The sequence below is a fragment of the Lithobates pipiens genome, unplaced genomic scaffold, assembly GCF_037356315.1.
Source record: "Lithobates pipiens isolate NorthernLeopardFrog02 unplaced genomic scaffold, aLitPip1_a1.2 Scaffold_25, whole genome shotgun sequence".
In the NCBI taxonomy this organism is placed as follows: domain Eukaryota; kingdom Metazoa; phylum Chordata; class Amphibia; order Anura; family Ranidae; genus Lithobates; species Lithobates pipiens.
The window spans coordinates 82526299-82550289 of NW_027507787.1; the positions used below are offsets into that span (position 1 = coordinate 82526299).

General features: G+C 42.5%; 1 protein-coding gene across 1 annotated transcript in view; it reads left to right on the forward strand.

The window, feature by feature from the left end:
- LOC143929764 (LIM domain-binding protein 3-like) overlaps positions 1-23991 on the forward strand; it is a 110561-nt gene that overhangs the window by 63216 nt on the left and 23354 nt on the right. The window contains exons 7-8 of the mRNA XM_077453740.1: positions 3156-3474; positions 7132-7312. Of these exons, the coding sequence (XP_077309866.1) occupies positions 3156-3474; positions 7132-7312 (500 nt within the window). The remainder of the gene's footprint in view (positions 1-3155; positions 3475-7131; positions 7313-23991) is intronic.

Consider the following 23991-nt stretch of genomic DNA (forward strand, 5'->3'; position numbering starts at 1 on the left):
CTGGCTTCTGTCGGACCGGCTGCTGAATGCAGCCCGATATATATTTCAGTCCGTGTGTACGGCCCCTTATGCCACGTACACACGACAGGACTTAAGTCCGGCAGACTTTCGACGGAGTTCTGACAGAGTTCTGACGGACTTTCCGAATGAACGGACTTGGCCACACACAATCACACCAAAGATCCGACGGATTCGAACGTGATGACGTATGACTGAACTAGAATAAGGAAGTTCATAGCCAGTAGCCAATAGCTGCCCTAGCGTCGGTTTTAGTCCGTCAGACTAGCACACACACGAGCGGATTTCTGGGTCTGGCAGAGTTCTGTCGGAAAAATTTGAAACATGTTCCATTTCTAAAGTCTGTCAGACTTTTGCAAATCAAAAGTCCGCTGCAGCCCACACACGTTCGAATAGTCTGCCGGAATCATTCCGTCAGACTTTTGATGTTGAAAAGTCTGGTCGTGTGTACGGGGCATTACTGTTAACTATTGGGCAAAGCTATATTTCTATCTGAAAAGGTTTCATGATCCAGTAACCAACATATTATTTAAAGTGGTTGAATGCCCTAAAAAAAAAAAACTGTAAGGCAAAGGCATAATGAGCTAGTATGCACTGCATACTAGCTCATTATGAAATACTTAACTTAGAACTAAGCGCCCGCATCGCCTCCCGGTCACCGCTGAGGGAGCTAACATGTTTTTCTCTGCGTTTATTCTGCGTATGTGGCTCTGGTGCAGTGAGGTCACTCCCACACATGCGCACGGGAGTCCTCTATTCCAGCAAGGTCCGGCAGCATCTGCCGAACCTTCAGAGTGTATGCGCCGCAGAATGTCAGCGGCTGCATGCAAGGTGAATATCTCCTAAACCGTATAGGTTTAGGAGATATTAATTAATTTTACCTACAGGTAAGCCTTATTATAGGCTTACCTGTAGGTAAAAATGTGCAAGCGGGGTATACAACAGCTTTAACAGAATTAAATTGCAAATTATCAAATAGTAGACCTAATATAGATTGGATGCATCTTTCACCCAGGAGGTCTAATGTGTCCTATGTTCCCTGGTGTTATCACATGTATGACTAGAACTCTATTGAAGTATGAGTTATTGAATACTGATCAAATTTTAGAATTTGAGATGTATGGAAGTTCAATTTTCAGTAAAAAAATTAACTCACAGATTTGTTTTGCTCACTACTACTGTTTACAACAAGGCTATTCTTTAGGTGTCTTGTGAGGATGCTAGTGAGTGGAGGTTTATAAAATCGCTGCATTCTTTCTTAGCCGCCTCATGTTTTGTCAAAAATATCTTAGGCTGGCCTGTGATTTGTTCAGTACAGAGATAAGATTTGAATCTGCCTTTTTGTTACTAACGTGTATTCTGGGGAAAATGAAGGTGACGTGGTGTTTGGTACCACTCCTCCATACTCTTCACCTAGAGCTAGGGCTGCCCTTTTGTAAGCACCAAATAGAGCAGAATAAAAGTAGCACAAATAGACATTGGTGATTTCTTCTGTCTAGGCACCGTCTGGCTACTATCACTTTTAATGGCTCCAACTGTAAAACCTCTTTCACCAATATTTCCAAGTGCAACATGCCGCCATTGCAAAGCCAAAGTGTGGTGCACTAATCCTTTATGGTTTTCTTCACAATATACATTTAACAAACAATTCTAGTGGGCAGATTTGGAAGCTAAGGTGAGCAGATGATTTTTATTAAGTGAAGAGCGCTGAGGAAAACCTCTAACATTTAATACTTGTTGAATTGATTTGTATTAAGAATTCAAAAGCCAAGGAATTTTATCCACTTCTGTACCCTTACATCCTTGGGTTTAGATCATTATACCAGAATCATGGCCGCAATTGCTGGCATAACCAAATCCTGGTATCAACATTTTCAAGCACCAATTCTCTTTTAAGTACAAAAGATCTGAGCAGCTGTACAGCCACCTGATCACTTTTACAAGAGGCAGAAAGGTGTCTCACCCCCTACCACCATCTCCTGCCACCTTTCCCAAGCTCAACCATTTCTCCAGCCATGGACAGCTGCAACCTGTCGCATCGGAAGCATGGTGAAGAATAGGAGGTGACTTCCATTCTCTGATCTCTTCTGAGACAAAAGAAAGTGGAAGCTCTGAGGATTTTAGCTCTTCTGGTTCCGTTTTGTTTGTTTACTAGTTATTACCAGCTAGTAAAGCAGTAGATCAAACCAGTCTTTGACCAGCTGCTTTTGGAGAGCAGAGGAGAGAACACCAACAATAGACCCCGGATAATTCCATAAAGAGTACCTGTCACTGTCCATGCAATAGCAAAGAGTGTTATTTATCCTCTGTGAAAGGTTTTTGCTTAAAATGTAATGATGTTGTTTACTGGTATAATGGAATAAATGTGAGATTTATTACCCAGTTAAGCTATAGCTTTGTCTATTTCAAAGTAATACATTTCAGAGCCTTTACTGGGCTAGGCTCTCAGGAAATTATTATTTTATTCTACCTCAGTCTATGTTCCTGTGACACCAAGACAACAAATGAACATATCTTAGAACTTCTGGATCCTTATAAACTTTGACATTGTGGGAAAGGGGAGCTAATAGTGACTGCCGAAGCAGTCATAGCGGCTGTTTGTTTATACCTTACGCCTGACTGCTGGCTTTCTTGTGGAAGTAATTTGGGCAGCTGTCATTACCAGATCCCTTCTGAAGGTAAATGAACAGTAATATGTTTGCTTAGCCTCAACATAGTGCAGTGGTGACATTAGGGGTCTAATAGACCCCTCATGTCTCCTTGAAGAGAACCTGCCACCTGCACTATGCTATTACATAAGAGGCTTATCAGCCCTTGCAATAAACTTAAAATGTTAAAAGCCCCTTGACCCCATGGATATACATATACTGGTGCAGACACATATGTCAGGGAGGCACAGGTACAAACAACTCTTGTGCCACACATATTAGGTATCATCACGTACACTGTAGTATGAATAGGCGGATGTGTGCCTCTGTGATATTCTGATTACCATACATTGCCAATCAAATAAATAACTCTTATTTATGTTAACAGCATTTTGGTGGTCATATGACTAACTCTGCTACTGCATTGTTTTTGAATATGGATATGTGCATGTTCTTTTTCTGATAGGCAGTGCTCTCTTATTTTTGCAGGTCCTGCCCCAACCTACACTCCATCTCCAGCAGCTGGTTACCAAGCACCCACGCAAGACCCAGCAAGTCGCCCACCATGGGTGACCGATGACAGTTTCTCTCAAAAATTTGCACCAGGCAAATCTACAACTACCGTTACTAAGCAAATCCTGCCCAAAGCAGCACCACCACCACTGGCCCCAATCACCACTCACAGCTATACACCTCAGCCCGTGAGCCATCCTCCCTCACAAGTACCTCGGGGGCTTATCCAGCGTGCTGAGAGATTCCCAGCAAGCAGCAGGACCCCTCTGTGTGGACAATGCAATGGTATTATTAGGTATGTACAGCACCAATAAAAAGATGAGATCAGAGCCATGTTTACTATTTGGCTTCTGGTCATTTTCCGTGATTCTGAACTGTTTGAGTTTAGGTGAGAAAAGTAAGTGTCTATTTAGAAAAGCAGCAGTATGAACACACCACATTATACGGCCCATAAAATGCGAGCTGTGGTGTATAACCTATGATGCCCTACAAAGATTTTGTTGCTTAAAAGAGAAGTATGGCCAAACCTTTTTGGGTTATGCTCATCTTTTGGGTAATAGGAGTACATTTTTCAATGTTCTCCTGTGACCTGGAGTCAGCTGATATCATTTAATGCCCGCTATTACCTGAAGGAGCACAACTGCATCAAGTTGAGAAAGCATCGCAACAATATTGTCGAGATCTACCCTGCCTAATTGATAGGTGGCTCCATCTTTTAGAGTGTAGCCTAAAGCCAGCCGTTCCCACTTCCTTCCCAGCCAAGCACTCCAGTGAGTGCTGGAGGAGCAGTGTAGGGTGCAGCGACTGACAGTCACTGTTCACTGTTGCGAGCAGACGAAGGGCTGTTCAGTGGACAACTGACTGTTCAGCTCTTGGTCTAAGAGCTGGCATGGGACAGCTTACAATGTTACATGGATGTTGTAGCATAGTGAGTATGTATGTTTATTTTTTACCAACCCCATAATTCTCGTTTAATGCATCAGAGAGAGCCAGTAGTGACATTGACAGATCTGTTTATTAGGCAATTCTTCAGGCTTTTGTTTAATAATTGCCATTCAGGTGTATTGTACTCTTCTAGTTTCAGACTCCTGAGATTAGCAGAGCACAATGTGCATTTGTAAATCACACAGATTTTTTTTATTTTTTAAACAGCAGTGGATACACCATACTACTGCCTTTTAAATAAACACCTCATTTTGTTTTAAGTACATTTCACACATTGGTTAGTTTTGCTTTACTGAATAACCGGTGAGACACTAGTGTGGTATGAAGAGCTTAGAGACCACTTGTAGCAGACAAAGAATGCAGCATGCAATATGTTCTGGAAGGATGAATATGCAAGAATTGCAAACAAATGTAAGCACAATGTTGTAGATGTAATATGTAAAAAAGGAATGATAAAACATAGGATAATGCCAGAGAGCAGTGTACTGCCATATTATTTAACTGTGGATACTTGTCCAACGTCATATTTAATTTAGATAGCCACAAATGATTACAGACAAGCATTAGTTAGACATCTTAAAGTGATTTAAAGGTTTTCATTTTTAATAATATACTTTATACTCGCATGCTCTGTGCAGTGGTTTTGCACAGAGCAGCCCCAGTCCTCCTCTTCTAGGGTCCCTCACCGGTGCTCCTAGTTCCTCCTCTTCTCGGTGTGCCACCATAGGAAGCTACTTCCTATGGTGGCACACCCACGGGCTCGATCCCAGGCCACACTGCCTGTGTCCATAGACACAGACAGTGAGGCTCAGCCCCGCCCCTGCATCCTCATCACAGCAGAAGCCAATGGCTATCATTGTGCCCTGTGAGGAGGGAACAGTTTCTAAATAAGTGTTTGTTTAGCCAGAACTTATTATTGTTTAAGGCCCCATTCACACCCGAATGTTTTGTAGCTCCAAGCTCCATATTTGCTCAACTTCCAAAATCCCATAGTTTTCAATTGTGCCTCTTCACACCTAAGTGTTGTGCTGCTTCAAGCTTGTAGCTCAAAAAAGTGCATGACCTTCGTTTGAACTATAATGCCGCGTACAGACGATTGGAATTTCCGACAACCAAACCGTGGATTTATTTTAGACGGATGTTGGCTGAAACTTGTCTTACATACACATGGTCGCACAAATGTTGTCGGAAAGTCCAAACGTCAAGAACGCGGTGACGTACAACACATATGACGAGCTGAGAAAAATGTGAGAATGTCAGACAACAAATGTTTGATGGAGCATACACACGGTCGGACTTTCAGCCAACAAGCTCACATTCAACATTTGTTGTCGGAAATCTGATCCTGTGTACAGGACATTCGATCTGGATAGAGTGAGGAAAGATTAGAGCCCATGTAATGTTAAACTGCTTACTTGGGGATCTGTACTAAAACACATCTTTGCCATGAGGTGTAATTAATTCTGATGCGCCCTCCAGTGGGAATGACGAGGGCTTCGTTTGCAGATAAGTTTCACATAATGTGCTAGTATGCGATACATACTAGCACATTATGCCTTTACTTTTCAGGTCACCAAAAAAAAAAGAAGAAGCTCTGTTTACTTCCTCTTTAATGCACAAGAACTGACAGGTCCTAATTGGTCCTCAAAGATTTCCTGTCATTTACTGCCCAGTGACAATGGCTTTAAAAGACAAGAGTTAGGAAAAATCTGCAACAGGGATGAAGACAACAAAAAAGGGCTGACGTGTAAGCCCTTGTACACACGGTCGGAGATTCCGACGGAATGTGTCCTATCGGACCGTTTTGTCGGATAATCTGACTGTGTGTGGTCTCCATCTGACTTTTTCTGTCGGAATATCCGACGAACCAAGTTTTCCAACTTGTCTATAAAATTTTCCGACAACATGCTCCGATCGGACATACTCCGATCATGTGTAGCCTACTCCGATGGACAAAGTGCCACGCATGCTCAGATCAAATTCCTAGACCAAAGCTATTGGCTACTAGCCTGAATGTAGTCCCATCGTAACGAAATAACGCCATCACGTTATGTACAATCCGATTTTCTGACAACTTTGTCTGACCGTGTGTATGCAACAGTTTCGGACAAAATCCGTCGGACAAAATCCGTTGGACAAAATCCAACGGATTTGGTTGTCAGAATGTCCGACCGTGTGCACAAGGGCTTAGACTCTCTTTTTTTTTTAACAGTTTTGCTGTTGGAAATTTCCCCTCACTTCCTGTCTGGTGAAACTATTAACAGTACTCCAGATGGAAAAAAAGTCAACTGGGGAAGGATTATTACCCCTTTCTATTGACATATACTGTAAGTAGTTGTGTATTATGTCACGTACACACGACTGGACTTTTCGACGGACTAGGTCTGACGGTCTTCCCGACGGACTTTCGGTGGAGTTCCGACGGACTTTCCGAATGAACAGACATGGCCACACAGAATCACACCAAAGTCCGACGGATTCCAACGTGATGACATACGACCGGACTAGAATAAGAAAGTTCATAGCCAGTAGCCAATAGCTGTCAATAGCAATCAGCAATGATGTTTACAGCATGGACTTTGGGATACTCGTCATGACATTCAATATACTATGCCTGCTTTTTCTCATCTAAATGTGAGTGCTACTATTTTATATATTAAAGCTGTGCCAAGAGGCGTCTCTCCTCTAGTTTTTTTCTAGTAGCCAATAGCTGCCCTAGTGTCGCTTTTTTTCCGAAACAGGTTCTATTTCTAAAGTCCGTCAGATTTTTGTACAGCAAAGGGAGCCCACACAGGATCGAATTCTCCAACGGATTCGTTCCGTCTGACCTGCTGTTGAAAAGTTTGGTCGTGTGTATGCAGCACTAGAGGAATTTTGTTTTTAAGTTGATGGTCATGTTCGTTATATCTAAATGTTCAATCTTTTTTAGATAGATAGATTTTCTTTAACATTTTGGGTCCAAACACTGATTAATATAGTGATATTTTTCTTTCTGATTATAATATAGGGGACCTTTCTTAGTGGCAATGGGTCGATCATGGCATCCTGAGGAGTTTAACTGTGCCCACTGCAAGACATCCCTGGCTGATGTGAGTTTTGTTGAGGAGCAGAAGGGCGTTTACTGTGAACGGTGCTATGAGCAGTTCTTTGCCCCAACTTGTGCTCGCTGCAACACTAAGATCATGGGGGTAAGTAAAAATTTATATGTATTTAATATATATATATATATATATTATTCATTACATATTTTGGAAATTGTATTCTCCTTAAGTATTCTTTTCTCATGTTTCAAAATCTATTATAGTACAGCAAACAGTATACAGTAATTCATACAGTAAATCCAATCACAAAAATCATATAAGCTTTAACATGCTAATGTACTTTCAAAAGTGTTTTCAAACATTTCTAAATCTGCAGCATAAATTAAAAGACCCACGTTGATCCTGCCATAAAGATTCTTTGTTTAGGCACTTCTTATTATTGTGTGACAGCTGCCTCCTACTTGTGCTCTTGTATTGTCACTTGTCACATGCTCCCCCGGAGGGGACTTCAAGAGGCCATTCAAACACACATTGTGCAGGCCTGGTTCACTATTTTCATCATCAGTAAAGTGGTCCAGAGGAATGATGTGCAGCCAACCCTAGCGTGAGTGCATTTAAAGTGGGTAAAAGAGGCTTGAGGAGACTAGTCTGACTAAAATTCAAAAAGCATGATAAAACAGTGAAACCCATTTTAGGACAAAAAAAAATGGCATAAGTAAAAAAAGAAAAATCTTGCATAGTGCTTTGGCAAGTTAAATGTCACCAAAACACAGTTCAAAGCGGAGTTCCACCTGTTTTTTAGTTTATTAAAAGTCAGCGGCTACAAAAAGCATAACTGCTGACTTTTAATAAACCGACACTTACCTGAAGATAGGAAGCAGGAAGTGGGACAGGAAGTCCCACGAAAAAATGGTTACACACTCCCCCCCCAAAAAAGACATGCCAAATGTGGCATGTCAAGGGGGAGGAGTGCTTAAAGCGGAAGTTCCACTTTCCACATTCCCCTCTGTCTGATCTATGTACATTCCAGGGATTTTAACAAATTTTGTTGCAGATTCCTCCTACCGTTTGTAATTCTGAAGAAAACACTGTTTGTTTCTCTGTGCCCATGTGCCAAGTGAGTCTAATGGGAGTGGTTTTATATTTATCAACCAGCTGCTGCACTTGCAGGGCTCTAAGGAGGAAAATTGTATGGGTCTGCATCCCTTTAGACCAGGGGTCTCAAACTGGCAGCCCCCCAGCTGTTGCAAAACTACAAGTCCCATCATGCCTCTTCCTGTGGGAGTCATGCTTGTCAAACAAAAGTGATCAAGCAAGATACAATCATGTGAAATGCGTTAACTGCATTCCCTGTCATGTGTCTGGCTTTGACAATAAAGTATCCATCAAGCTATCCAAGATTCCAGTGTGCTACCATTTTGTTTGATATCCTTGTAACTGTCAGACTTGCAAGGCCTTATGGGACTTGTAGTTTCACAACAGCTGGAGGGCCTCCAGTCTGAGACCCTTGCTTTAGACGTTATTTCCTATTCAGGGTATCTTACCAAAAATGATACTTTTGTTTCAGGGGTGCCAAAAATCTGACTTGTATCTCAGTGCAGACTTCTGGGAAAATCAGTGAGCCAGTCACACAAGCAGGAAATGATATATCTAGGGCAGTGATGGCGAACCTTGGCACCCCAGATGTTTTGGAACTACATTTCCCATGATGCTCAGGCATTCTTCAGTGTAGTGGAGCATCATGGGAAATGTAGTTCCAAAACATCTGGGGTGCCAAGGTTCGCCATCACTGATCTAGGGGGTGTTCTGTACACATTCTGTATACAGATCACCTCCAGGTTGCCATATTGCATTGCACTTTACAGAAAATTACAGAGCTGCAGATTGAAAAGTAAAGGAAATTATTTAATAACATTCAATTACAATATGACTTGTGTCGCAATTGTATATACTATATTATTTTTTTCTATTTGCTATTTTTTTCCTATGAACGTAGAGTTACCCATTAACTGGCCCTTTTTTTTACCAGTTTGAAGCATGGGACACATTATAAAGATCAATGGACATATTGCACATATGATTGCATTATACATGAAATTAACCGCTTCAGCCCCGGAAGATTTTACACCCCCTTCCTGACCAGAGCACTTTTTGCGATTCGGTACTGCGTCACTTTAACTGACAATTTTGCGGCTGTGCCCACAAATAGAGCTTTCTTTTGGTGGTATTTGATCATCCCTGTGGTTTTTATTTTTTGCACTATAAACAAAAAAAGAGCGACAATTTTGAAAAAAAACGCATTATTTTTTACATTTTGTTATAGTAAATATCCCCCAAAAATATATAAAAAAAAACTTTTTTTCCCTCAGTTTAGGCCGATACGTATTCTTCTACATATTTTTGGTAAAAAAAAAATCGCAATAAGCGTTTATTGATTGGTTTGCGCAAAAGTTATAGCGTTTAAAAAACAGGATAGTTTTATGGCATTTTTATTAATCATTTTTTTATTAGTAATGGTGGCGATCTGCAATTTTTATTGTGACTGCGACATTATGGCTGTCATTTTTGGGACCATTGTCATTTATACAGCAATCAGTGCTATACAAATGCATTGATTCCTGTGTAAATGACACTGGCGGTGAAGGGGTTAACCCCTAGGGGGCAGGATAAGGGTTAAGTGTGTCCTGGGGCGTGTTTCTAACTGTGGGGGGTGTGGCTACATGTGACACATCACTCATCTCTGCTCCCAATCACAGGGAGCAGAGATCAGTGACACTGTCACTAGGCAGAATGGGGAGATGCATTTTTACATTAGCATCTCCCCGTTCTTCCTCCCCATGAGATGATCGTGGGTATCCCCGCAGCGATCAAGTCCGCTGGACCCGCAACCCGACTCACAGAGGTCCCGGCCGGCCCGTCTGCAAATTTAAAGGGATGTACCTGTACGCCCATTTGCCTGTCCGTGCCATTCTTCCGACATACATCAGCGTGCACCGGTCGGGAACTGGTTAAAGGGATTGTAAAGTCTCCAAGTTTTTATCCATGAAGGTGAAAAATCTTCTGTGCTGCAGCTGTCCCCCAGAGCTTCCCTTTTTCTTACTTGAGCCCGTACATTCCAACAATGTGCACAAGCCCAGCGACTCCAGCCGCTGCCTTTGTCCTCTTTGTATAGATTTATAGCAGCAGGGGCCATTGGCTTCCACTGCTGTCAATCAAATCCAGTGACACGGGAGGGGTGAACGGGGCTGAATCCTGCTGTGTGTGTCAATGGACGCCGCGGGACTTGTAAGCACACACGCATGGGTGCCCCCATGGAAAGTGACTTACTGTGGGGGCACCCGATGAAGAGGAGGATCAAGGAGCACCACGGTGGCACCCCAGAAGAGGAGGATCAGAGCTTCTCTGTGCAAAATCCTTGCACAGAGGGGGGCGTGTCCGGACGGAGAAGACATCAGACGCACTTTGCAGAGGCTCCCTCACCCCGGACCTAATCCAGAGCCATCCACCGCCATCGGACAGCCCTTCGAGCTCACAGACCCACCGCACTGTAGTCCGGGCTTCCCCTGACCCGATCAGTGCCAAATTACCTACCGCCCCGCATTTTAACTCGGCCCGCGGCCGGCGCCTTCTCCGGACCTCCGGCCGCCATCTTGCGGCCTATGAGGCCTCCGTGTCCACCGGGCTAGATTTCACCGCTCGGCCGGACCATCGGGGATCTTCACCATCAGCGGCGGCCCCCTGACGACAGATGGTCTTCTTGGCACCGGACGGCACATTCACTTTACACCCCGGCTCGCGGCCGGATCCATCCCCCAACACACGGCCTCCATCCTGCGGCCATCGGGGCCTACTGCAGACTCCAAGCCTGTTGTAGCCACTATCCGGACCTACAGCTACCCTTTGCTAACAGCGCCCGCACCACGACAGGTGATCAGGGGGCTCTGCGCCCTAAGGCTGCTGACACACTCATACATCAGGCCTTCAGGCGCCGTCCACCATTTTGCGGCCTACCAGGCCTCCTCTAGGCCTATTTGCTGTGCTCCGTGGGGTTTGCGGCGGCCCCCCTTAACTCTCCCGCACCAAAGGTCCAGCATCTCATCTCCCTTGAACCCCAAGGTCGGCTGGAGGATCAACAGCAGAGCATCACATCTGAACATCAAGGTGAGAAGCGGCCATCTTGGTACACCCTGATCCACCTGTAGCCCCTCTGCCCCATCACAATCAGATCCTCTCCCTGATATATCACAGCAATACATCACCTTGGGGGCTCTCCCGGGCCAAGGCGCAGACAAGTCCACATCCCCTCCCTACCCTATCCCTACTACCAGCTGCAGCCACCATAACAGTCCGCAATTGCTCTCTGTGGGTCCCCAAGAGCAACCCCCAAGTTTATCTTCTTGGAGAGAACTCCCTTTTGTGTTGCGACCAGTGACCACTATTACTCTACATCTCCCAGACTGTTTTACCACAAACCCTGGCTACTGGTTCTTACCCTATACTCATCAGGCAAAATGTAGTCGCACAATGATCCGGATACAGGCTATAACCCTGAGACCGTGAGATAAAATGAACTGAAGATATATTCACATACAATAGGGGACGCTTGCGAGTCGCGATGCAGTTCAGCATACGTATCCAATAACCCCATTGATTCAGCGAGGATTCAATACGAAAGATAGTGTTCTATTGCCTTTAATAGTCATATTTCATATAAAAATCCATACATTTCATACTAGTGCATGCCGTCGGGCAGGAAGGCGAACAATCGCCGTGCGCAACAGCACTTATTAACCACATACCCACTACGCAATAAAGAGCAAAGGAATATGGCTCAAAAAGGCACCAGCTCATCACAGGAGCAACCCTGCACGGCCGCTTCTGGCCCTCAAGTAAAGTCTCCTTCAAAACAAAATATCAGCGATCTCCCCTCCCAGATCACAAAGGCTGACCTAGATTCCAGTTTAACCAAGATCTACGAAAAACTTGTAGACAAAATACAGTGCGAACTCCAAAAGACTACAAACACACTTACTCAAGAAATTGCTACTCTAGGAAATCGCACAGATGTTCTAGAAACCAAACACGACGAACTCTCACTCGCGCACAACGATCTTAGAAGGGACTTTGAACTCTTGGCAGAAAACCACTCTTACTTACAATCACAAGTGGAGGATTTGGACAATCGCAACCGCAGAAATAACCTGCGGATTCGTGGCATCCCAGAGTCTGTCACGGAATTGTTACCTGCGGTGTCCAAGCTGTTCCACAACCTCCTCCCAGATTTACCTCCGTCCTCATTCACGTGTGATAGGATTCATAGGGCCCTGCGTCCCAAGCCTCCCCCAGATAAACCCTCACGGGACATTATACTTTGCATGAAAGACTTCATAGTAAAAGAAAGTATACTTAGAGCATCTAGGAACATGCAAAATATTGAATTAGATGGCTCAAAAATCCAAATATTCCCAGATATCTCACAAGCCACCCTGGAGAGGAGACGCAAAATGAAAGAGATAACATCGGTATTACAATCAGCTCATATCAGGTACCGGTGGGGTTTCCCATTTAAATTAACAGTCCCTCACAATGGTACTACCTACACAGTCTTCAACATATCAGAAGGCAAAGATCTTCTAGTAAAGTTGGGACTCCTGGACCCGGGCACAGTTGCAAGACCACCTTCTACTCCTCATACCTCACCTATCTGGGCCACCCCAGCCACACGTCGAGGACAAGGAAGATGGCGCCCCTCACTCAGAAATTTAGACCCCTGAAGCTATATTTACGCTCTGCCGACTGCTTTGTCTCCATTCTTTTACAGGAGCAGTGGAAACCCCCCCCCCCTTTTTTTTTTTTTTTTCTACGCTTGATCCTAAGACCAACTTTTACAGTTTTTTATTCAGCAAGTACTAAAGTTTGACTTATTGCGATTGGTACTTAGCAGCTCTATTCCTTCAGAAATTATCAGTTCGGTATTTACATAATCTTTTCTATGGGATTTCATGTGTTTGTATACACTTATCACATCCCCCTCCTTCCCTTTTTTTTTTTTTTTTTTTTTTTCTCCCCCATTCCCTACTGGTCCCTAAAACATAACCTTTATAGCCCAAATGATTCTAAATTTTAATATTTGTATTATTATGATCTATATTTAGCAGTTACACACCGTTAAGATTTTTCGAGTTGGTTTTATATAACCCCCTATGCATGTTTCTATATGACACTGTGCACCTGTGGTATGGTGAAAGAGAAGGGGAATTTCCTAAAGATAAAGATATAATTTTTTTTTGTTTTTTTCTCTTCCCCTTTTCTTCCTCTCTCCATAGGGTAATAGCACACTTTTGGTTTATTCTTTTTATAGTTTATAAAATCCTCGCTGAGGCTGTTCTTCTCCGCCTCTGCTAGTTTGTTCCCCTACTCACAAAGGACTCCATAAGCATGATTCACCTGGTGGATACACTTCTACTAATGAACCTGCTTTCCATTTTTTTTTTGGAGGATGCTCCATTTGTGAGTTATGGACATTATTGTCCGCAGCAATTTTCTTTTTGGTCAGTTAGTGCTTCTCACACTGACCCCCATGTTATTAACGACTATAATTCATTTATTTACAGTATTATACTTTATGTTCTGATACATTTGATTAGGTCAAACAAATATTCTCTACGTTATTTAATGCAATATGATGGTGAGATTTTATGCTGGGTAGCACTCACACTGTTCAGGATCTTAGAATTTGTTTGGTTCTACACTTTAAGAACCCATATGTACATTGTTTACGGGTATAGGTACAATATATCTCTTACTAAAAGAATAACTAGAATATACATACACAAGGTTTTGATGAAGTATTTAATATATACACTTGATATCACAGTCGGCCACATAGTTACCACAGAATTCCTCCCTTCGCTAGGTAGTATCTCCATCTTGCTTTACACCTTGTTGAAGGAATCAACCACATCACCAATATCAAATCAACTCAGCCTCAGATCAATTCCTGGGCCCCATGACCCCCTGCCACTATTTAATAACCTCTGTAGTCTATTAATGCCTTCACAATGGGTCTCAGGGTGATCTCTCACAATGCCCAGGGCATTAACTCACCTCATAAGAGGAAGAAAGCCTTTCGCCACTACAAAAGATTGGGGGCGGACATAATCTTAATGCAAGAAACCCATTTTGCTACAGAAAAACACCCCAAATTTTTTGACAAAAGCTTTAGTCAATATTACTGTACTACCTACAACACGAAATCTAGAGGAGCCGCCATATTCATTAGAAACTCAGTAGTTTTTGAAATTCAGAGTCTCTATAAAGACCCTGATAGTCGTTATCTAATTCTGAAAGGCTCAATTAAGGGCCGCTCCATCACCATCGCTTCGATTTATGCTCCCAATAACGCCCATTCAAACTTTTTCAATACATTTTTTGACACTCTGGATAAATATCACTCCACGCACTTAATTGTGGGAGGTGATTTCAATCTAGCTGCCCATTCTGCCCTTGACAGAAGTAGAGTTGTCCCATCTTCAAAAGCCTTCCCCAAGTCTCTTAATAAATTATTATATAACCACCAATTAATAGACTCTTGGAGAGCACACAATGTTGGCATCAAATCCTACACATTTTATTCCCACCCACACAACAGCTTCGCCCGTCTAGACTATATCTTCTGCTCCCCAATCCTACTTGCCAACTCCTCCAAGGCTGACATCCACACATGCTCCTGGTCGGATCACCACATAGTTTCTTTTGACACCTCTTGCATAGGTCTAGCCAAAACTACACATTCATGGCGAATTAACGACTCTATACTTACTGACCCTTTATGCATCCAGCAAATTCGATCTCACCTTGAGCAATATTTTGCAAATAATATAACACCGGACATGTCTCCTTCAAATGTTTGGATGGCACATAAGGCGGTGATTAGAGGCCATTTGATTAATATCGCCTCATTCAAAAACAAGTCCAAGCTAGCAGACATCAGGTCCCTCACAAAGGATCTAGACCATCTATATCATAGAAATAACCAGAACCCGTCTAGCGACCTTCTTAAACAAATCCAGGAGAAACGTACAACTTTAGACTCATTATTAACCTCTGATACTGAAAAAGCCCTTAGATGGTCTAAAGCTAGATTTCTACTCAACAGTAATTCATATTCCACTATGTTCGCTAGAAAATTAAATCAATCCATGAAACCACCCCACACATATAAATTAAGAAATACATCTGGAAACACAGTGTCTCACCCCAAAGAAGTCATGAAACTGTTTTTAGACTACTATAAAAATCTCCTCTCTACTCCACAACCCTCTCCTAATCAAACCTCTTTAGATTGGCTTAATGACATTACACTACCTACCCTCTCCACGGAACAAGTTGAATCTCTCAATGCCCCTTGCACTGACACTGAAATCAATAAAATCATTGGCACTTTAAAGATATCCACAGCCCCTGGCCCAGACGGCTTTTCCACGTCATATTACAAAAAATTTTCCTCTATTATTACTCCACACCTTACTAAACTATATAACAATATTTTACAAGGCGCCCAATTTCCATCTGAGATGCTCTTAGCCAACATGTCCCTTCTTCCCAAACCAAATAAAGACCATACGGCCCCCCAAAACTACCGCCCAATATCAGTGATAGATAATGACTTGAAAATATTTGGTCGTATCTTGGCAGATAGACTATCCAGAGTTATCTCTCCTTTAGTCGACCCTGATCAAACAGGCTTCATTCCAAACAGGCAAATTACAGATAACATAAGATTGACCTCAAATATTATTCAAGATTCCAATTTACATTCCAAACCCACTCTACTACTTAGCCTAGATATACACAAAGCTTTTGATAGCGTATCCTGGTCATATCTAGACATTCTACTTCCCAAATATGGCATTAACAATAACTTCGTTCATGGATTTAAGGCTCTGTATCACAACCCACAAACACGTATTAAACTCCCTGGCAACAATTCTGAATTCTTCCCCCTGACCAAAGGCACAAGACAGGGATGTCCCCTTTCCCCTCTACTTTTCGCACTTGCAATAGAACCCCTAGCCTGCGCTATCAGAAACAACCTAGATATTAAAGGATACTCCAAAGGAACCAGAGAATATAAATTAAGTCTTTATGCTGATGACGTGCTTCTGTTTATAACCGACCCTCTCATCTCTCTTCCCAACCTTACAAAAACCCTAGACATCTTTCATGACTTGACAGGTCTTTGTGTAAACTTGTCCAAGTGCTCGGCTTTACCGATTAACATTCCCCCAACCTTAATTTCTTTGCTTAAAGACAATTTCTCATTTAACTGGAATGAGGACTCATTCAGATATTTAGGTATACAGATTACACCATTATATAAATCACTATACCAAGCAAACTACCCCTCATTAATCAACAAGATTAAAAATCTACTTAAACTTTGGTCGTCATACCACATCTCATTCTCGGGCAGAATAGTTGCCGTGAAAATGATGATTTTACCAAAATTATTGTTTTTTTTTAGAGCTCTTCCCATTGCATTAGCTAAAAAAACATTAGACTCCCTACAAAGGGACATCAATAAATTTATTTGGCTTAACAAAAAAAATAGATTTAGCAATTCTCTTATGTTTAGACCCCAAATAAAGGGAGGTCTAGGTATCCCTAACCTCTGGCAATATTATCTTTCGGCCAGATTCACCCAATTAGCTCAATGGTATGCCCATTCACCTCATATCCCTTGGCTTCGCTTTGAGGAAGAATCTATCCTACCCTATAATCTACAAGGACTCCTCTGGTCCAAATCTATTCCTCCACAGAAACTAAGGCATTTAAACTCTATCGTCACTCACACTCTTCAACTATGGAATAAACAGGTCACTAAATTTAAATTATCCTCTGATACTCCCCCCCTTGCTTCCTTTCTAGGCGACCCTCGCTTTTCCCCCCCAGAAAGAGCCCAAGATCATAATTCTCTATCTCATTGGAAGCTACATAATCTAACGCACCTGAAATCACTCTCTCACAATAACTCATTCCTCACCTTCACTAGTCTACAAATAAGATATGATCTCCCACCCTCGGAATTAGAGAACTATACCAATATAAAACACTTCTATCAGAAATTTTATTCACTCACACTCCACCCCCCTTACACACAATTCGAGCAAATTTGCATTTCCTTCCCTCGAGATAGGGGCATAATATCCAAGATTTATAAGTGCTTAAACGAGTCCAATATGCCTGAGAAAACACTCCCCATGCTACAGTGGGAATCTGACCTAAATACCACATATACTTCTGAGCAGTGGGACTCTATCATTACAAACCTACATAAATGCACAAAAACAACCTCAATTAGAGAATCTTCCATCAAATTGTTACATAGATGGTACCTTACCCCTGCCAAACTTAACACTTTCTATCCCTCAATTTCTCCTCTCTGCTTTAGGGGTTGCCCCTCCCAGGGAACCCTATTACATATCTATTGGGATTGCCCTCACATAAAAAACATTTGGCATAAGGCCAGCAAAGTTATAGAAAAAATAGCCGGTAAAAAGCTCTCTCTTACGCCCCAAATATGTCTCCTATTCTTCCCTATACAAGATATCCCAAAGAACAACATTACCCTAATCCATACATTCCTAAGCACAATACATTGGGCCATAGCCTTTAATTGGCGCTCCACTACGGTACCTTGGCCACAAATCCTCAACCGCATGATGAACATCAAACTTTCAGAAAGAATTCACCACATGCTATACGACTCAATGCCCCTTTACCAAAAGAATTGGATGCTATGGGATACCGCTCTTTTAATTTAAGAGAGAATGGGAGGTATGGGGTGAGAAAAGGGGAACCTAGGCTCAGCTTTTTACTATCTTCCACCCCCCCGCCGCAACATTCAAGTATCAATTACTATATAACCCTTCCCACCTCTACCACTTACATATAGCCAATAATACAACAATGTGCAAATTTACAGATTCTTTTCTATTATTCATTCAACCATAATCCTTGTTATATTCCTGTACTACATTTATTGTTATTATCATATACTTTTATACCTGTACCTTCACTTAACTGTTTTATACTCTGACCTTACAAATAATAAAAATCGTTTGTAAACAAAAAAAAATCCTTGCACAGAGCAGGTAAGTATAACATGTTTGTTATTTAAAAAAACAAAAAGAAAAACCTTTACAATCACTTTAATTATTATTACTGTGATAAGTTATGCATATTTTTACATTTCTTTGAAGCACAGGACACTTTATATAAATGAATTTTTGGCACATAAGATTTTTCTTACTAAAACTGGAGCGTGCAATATCTGGTGCAGCTCTGCATAGAAACCAATCAGCTTCCAGGTTTTATTGTCATAGCTTCAGTTTTAGCAAATTTCCTCCAAAGTGTTCTGTGAAAGGCAAGGAGGCAGGAGGGGCAAACAAACAAAAGTTTGACTTCCATGTCCGAGAACCACAGCAGGCCGGAAGAATTACAAGAGCTATACTGTCCAGCCTGAAAGAAAATGTAAAAATTACAGAAAGCACAGCCATACTTAACCACTTCAATACTGGGCACTTAAACATCATGCTGCCCAGACCAATTTTGAGCTTTCAGCGCTGTCGCACTTTGAATGACAATTGCGCCGTCATGCTACACTGTACCCAAATGAAATTTTTATAATTTTTTTCCCACAAATAGAGCTTTCTTTTGGTGGTATTTGATCACCCCTACAGTTTTTATTTTTTGCTAAACAAATAAAAAAATACCGAAAATTTTGAAAAAAAATATGTTTTTTTTTGTTTCAGTTTCAAAACTTTGTAAATAAGTAAGTTTTCTCCTTCACTGATGGGCACTGACAAGGCGGCACTGATGGGCACCAATGAGGTGGCACCAATGAAGTGGCACTGATGAGGTGGCATTGATGGACATTATGTGGCACTGATAGGCGTCACTGATGGGCACTGATAGGTGGCACTGTTGGGCAACACGGATGGGCACTGATAGGTGGCACAAATTGGCACTGATAGCTGGCACGGATTGGCATGGATAGGCGGCATGGATGGGCATGGATAGGCGGTACAGATGGGCATGGATAGGCGGCACAGATGGGCATGGATGGGCACTGATAGGTGGCACGGATGGGCACTGATAGGCGGCACAGATGGGCGCTGATAGGCGGCACAGATGGGCACTGATAGGCGGCACAGATGGGCACTGATAGGCGGCATTGTATTGTATTATACTGTACTAATGGATGCCAATCAGTGCCAAACAATAATGCATGCCAATCAGTGATGCCCATTGTGGGCACTGATTGGCATCCATTGTGGGCACTGACTGGAATCCCTGGTGGTCTAGGGTGGCATACCTTGTGCTGGGCATCCCTGGTGGTCTAGTGGCGTCCCTGGTGGTCCAGTGTGGGCATCCTCGGGGGGGCTGCGCTGATAATCGATCAGCATAGACCCTCCCTGTCAGAGGAGCAGCCGATTGGCTCTCCTCTACTCACGTCCGGTCAGGATTTTGAAACCACTTTGCCGCCGTGTTTCTGTTATAGGGCGGGCGGCAAGTGGTTAAAGTCCAATACAAGTGGACTAATGCTTTAACATCCATTAATGTGACAGCAATCTATGACTATAAACTAAGCACTGTTTATCAAAGTTTGAACTAAGACCAGATTGTATTGCCCTATAATAGCAGTAAATCTTTCTTTCAGACATTTTGTCATAAAAATATTTGTATTCTGCCTTAAGCTGGCCATAGATGGATCAAAATTTGGCAAGTTCAGCAGAGACCATCCAAATTTCAATCAGTGTGTAGCTGTCCCTGCTCAACAGAAGTTGACCAATTGACATGCTGGGAAACTTGTCAATCAGCATCTGTAGCCACGGAATAGAAAATTCTGACAGCGGTGAATCCTTCTGTCAGAATACAATGTCCAGGTAAGGGGCACTCCTCCTACCATTCCACTTGTGTGGATGGAGGAATCTGGATGAACGGAAAAAAAATATATATCCATCTACAGCCAGCTTTACGTAGAACTGTGTAAGCCAATTTATTCTGAACATTAGCTGTTTCAGCTGACATGCTACCTTAGGAATCATGCACACTGCAGCTCAAAAAAAATCTGCTTTTGCAGGCATTTGAGCTTTTATTACTCTGCCTAAAAGCTTTACAAAGCTTGTGCTTTTTTGTGTTCTTTTGCGCATTTTCCTTACGCTTCTTTGAGCATTCACAAACCCTCCCCTCAGCTCATTTTTTTTCCAAGCTCATTTGAGCTTTTGTCTGCCTTTTCAAGTTTTTTTGCACTTTTTTGTGCATTTTTGGGCACTTAGTCATCTTTTCTGCTCGTATGGTAAGAAATACCGCAGTAAATGAATATAAGTTTCTTGTAGCTGCCAGCACTACAATAGACAAAGCATTGTGATCAAATATATATAGCGCCGGCTCCTGAAGAGCACGTGCTATGTGTTTTTTTCTATTTAAAATTCTTAAAGCCACAGTTGGGTTTTAGGGTCAATTACACCAAATTATGGTTTCAGTACCAGTTTAGCTGGACTGCACTGGGTTCTGCTTGGCCACAGGTGTCGCTGTCACTACTGGCAAGTGTGAGAACGCAGTTTAGCTAGGCGCATTGAGTGACATTCTTTCTCGGAACCAGCCCAGTGGGACTATCATCTTGCTGTGCATTCTGGGAGAGGGTACTTAAGGTACTGACATCACATGCTTCTGGGTACAGGTCCAGAAGATCTTTCTGTCTGTTTGGTCCTGGTCCTCCTGACCAGCCCCCATGGCCCTCATGGCCTGGGGTGGGGATCCATCCAATTCCGAGTCTTGGGGCTGGCTAGCCCGAGGCAAAGTAACTGGAAAGAGGATTCAAAGGTGGTCCGGTGCCGTCTCATTTGTGGAGAGGCCCAGCAACTGGAGAAGCAACCAGGGGAGGACTATTTAGGAGAAGGCCACGCTTAAGGCTGGCTTCTCAGAAAGAGCCTGGAGGCTCAGTTGAAAGACACCAACAAATCTACACTCATACGGTATCGCCGGACCGGCTGTGAGATACTGGTACCATATGATAGCGTTCTAAGTTTATCTACATCCTTCAGTTACATCAAGTCTGTGGCAGAGAATTTATTCACAAGTGTTCTACATCAAGTCTGTGGCAGAGACTTTATTCACAAGTGTTCTACATCCAAGTCTGGGGCAGAGACTTTTGTTCAAGTGTTCTATATGAAGTCTGTGGCAAAGGCTTTACTTTACTCAAACACTCTACCGGCTGCTAGGCCTATTGAGATGCGGTCTATCCTGTAGCTGTGAGAATCCAGTTGTGGGTGGCAATTCTCTGGATTTCTATAGTGAGAGGGTTCCTATCTTTAGCAGTTCCAAGAGTACCTGAACTTCTTACCTAACACTCTACCCTTCATTGAGAGACTGTTCTGTCTACTTGTGGTTAAATAAATATCCTAAAATTGGATCCAGTGTCAGTTTCTGCAGTTCTTTGGGCCATATACCTCGGGAAACCCCTAGACGTAGTACACGAGTTCAAGAAGGTAACGGTAAGCCCAATTAAACCAGCCGCTCCTTCAGGGGTAAGTGCTATATATATATATATATATATATATATATAAAAAGTGCAGCGCTTAGATTGTAATAAGTGACATAACAATGATAATCTCACAAGACCATATAACATATGGATATAAAGTGCACAGTGCAGAAAATTACAAAGAAAGAAAAAATAGAAAAAATATATAAAATTTATATATATTGAAGAAAGTACAAAGAGGTTGTAGAAGTTCCAGTGTGATCAAAGTAGTTATGGATGGTAATGATAACAGTCCATATATAACACCAATAAGTAGGCATCCACTACCAAGGATGGGATTTTGTGCTTACCGGATCTAATGGACTCAGATACCATAGTACTGAGTCAATAAGGCATTGGTAATCCAAATATTGATTACAGAGGCAGCTTGGAAGGTCTCACTTCACCACCTTGTGATAGGATTGCCACCCATTCGATAATTTTAAGCATTCCGGTAAACCATGTAATATAAAAAAGCCTCCACATGTAAAACCATGATAGCCTACATTATTGAAAAAGGTAGAACACTTACATCACATCCAATAGTCAAGTCTTTTCTGCTCAAAAGCTCAAGTTTGGTTGGGGGGGGGGGGGGGGGGATTTTTGCCTGTAAGAGCATATGCATGTAAACTCCTGAAAAGGCCATAGTGAGCATGGACACATTGGCTAACATGGAGGAGAGTTTCCAGACAGAAAAAAATGAGAGCTCAAAAAAGCTCAAATGCCTGTAGGAGCCGCTTCTTTGAAATGCAGTATGCATGAGCCCTTAGGAATAGCCACTTTTTGTTAGCTATTTCAATTGACAATTGTATTTATAAAAAGCATTGTCATAATTGTCCAATTACTAAATCTAAATTACATTCTAAAAAATGGACTGAAAGGCCATTGCCTCATTTTAACAAGCACAAAGTGCCTAAAAGCACCAAGAGAACTTGAGGTCTTAACACCAACAGTTCATACTGGTGCAGTTGAGCATTTTTTATTAAACATTTTGCTGCCAGTAGTAATAGCACTTTGTCCTAGGTCAGAAGAACTGTTAAATATAGAGTATGCCAGACAAGCGTTGAAATATATGGTGTCCATAGTGTAGGCGCTGTGCCTTGTTTTATAGTTTTGAGAAAGCATTGAATGTAAATACTCATTATTTTAAGCATAGAAGAAAGCTCAATGCCATGTGTTAGGTCATATACTTCAGACAGACTGTCTAGATAACAATCCCAAGCTGTGAATAGACCCAACAGTGCATTACAAGGTCACAATGCACCACATTAGCTAGATTAGAAAAAGCCTGGCAGTACAACAGAAAAACAGCATGACCTTATCTTGCTTTACTCACTGCCACATTAAAGTGGAGTGACGAACACTTGGGAACCATTTCTTGGAAATTATTCATCTATGGATGCCTTGCTATCTGTAGGATTAGACATGATTTCAAGCTAGAAGTAAATAACATTCAGGAAAAAGGCAATCATGCTTGGCAAACAAAGTTTAAAATGGTTATAAAGGCAGAAGGTTTTTTATCTTAATGCATTAAGATAATAAGCCTTCTGTGTGCAGCAGCCCCCCTTAGTCCCCTAAAAGTTACCTGAGGTCCTTCTAGCTCCAGCGATGTTGTAGGAATGTCTCGGCCTTTCCGGGACTCTCCTCCTCCTTGGCTGAGACAGCAGCGTGGTACCATTGGCTCCCGCTGCTGTCAATTAAAGTCAGTCAGCATGAGAATAGAAAGGGCATGGGACACAGTGAGCATAGGATGCATTAAGGTAAAAAAACACCTGGCAGTCACCGCGCCCCTAGCCCCCCCCCATTCTACTTACCTAAACCAATTAATTCTGTTGGCGGGGACGCGCTGGTTCATTCTCCATGGGCTCTCTGCTCTTGATTGGATAGATTGATTGCAGCGCAGCCATTGGCTCCCGCTGCTGTCAATCAAATCCAATGCCGCGGGCGCCCTGGGGCGGGGCCGAGTTTGGTTTTCTGTGTCTATAGACGCAAATGCTGGACTCGGGAGCATGCCTACAAGGTAACCCCCTCGGGGAAGCGCTTCTCGAAGGGGGTTATAAGATGTGTGGAGGAGCCATGAGAGCCACAGGGGGACCCCACAAGAGCAGGTTCGGGGCCACTCGGTGCAAAATGAGCTGCACAGTGGAGGTAAGTATGACATGTTTGATATTTTTAAAAAAAATTACCCTTACAATCACTTTAATGTTATAGTCATTGATGCCTATGATATTCATAA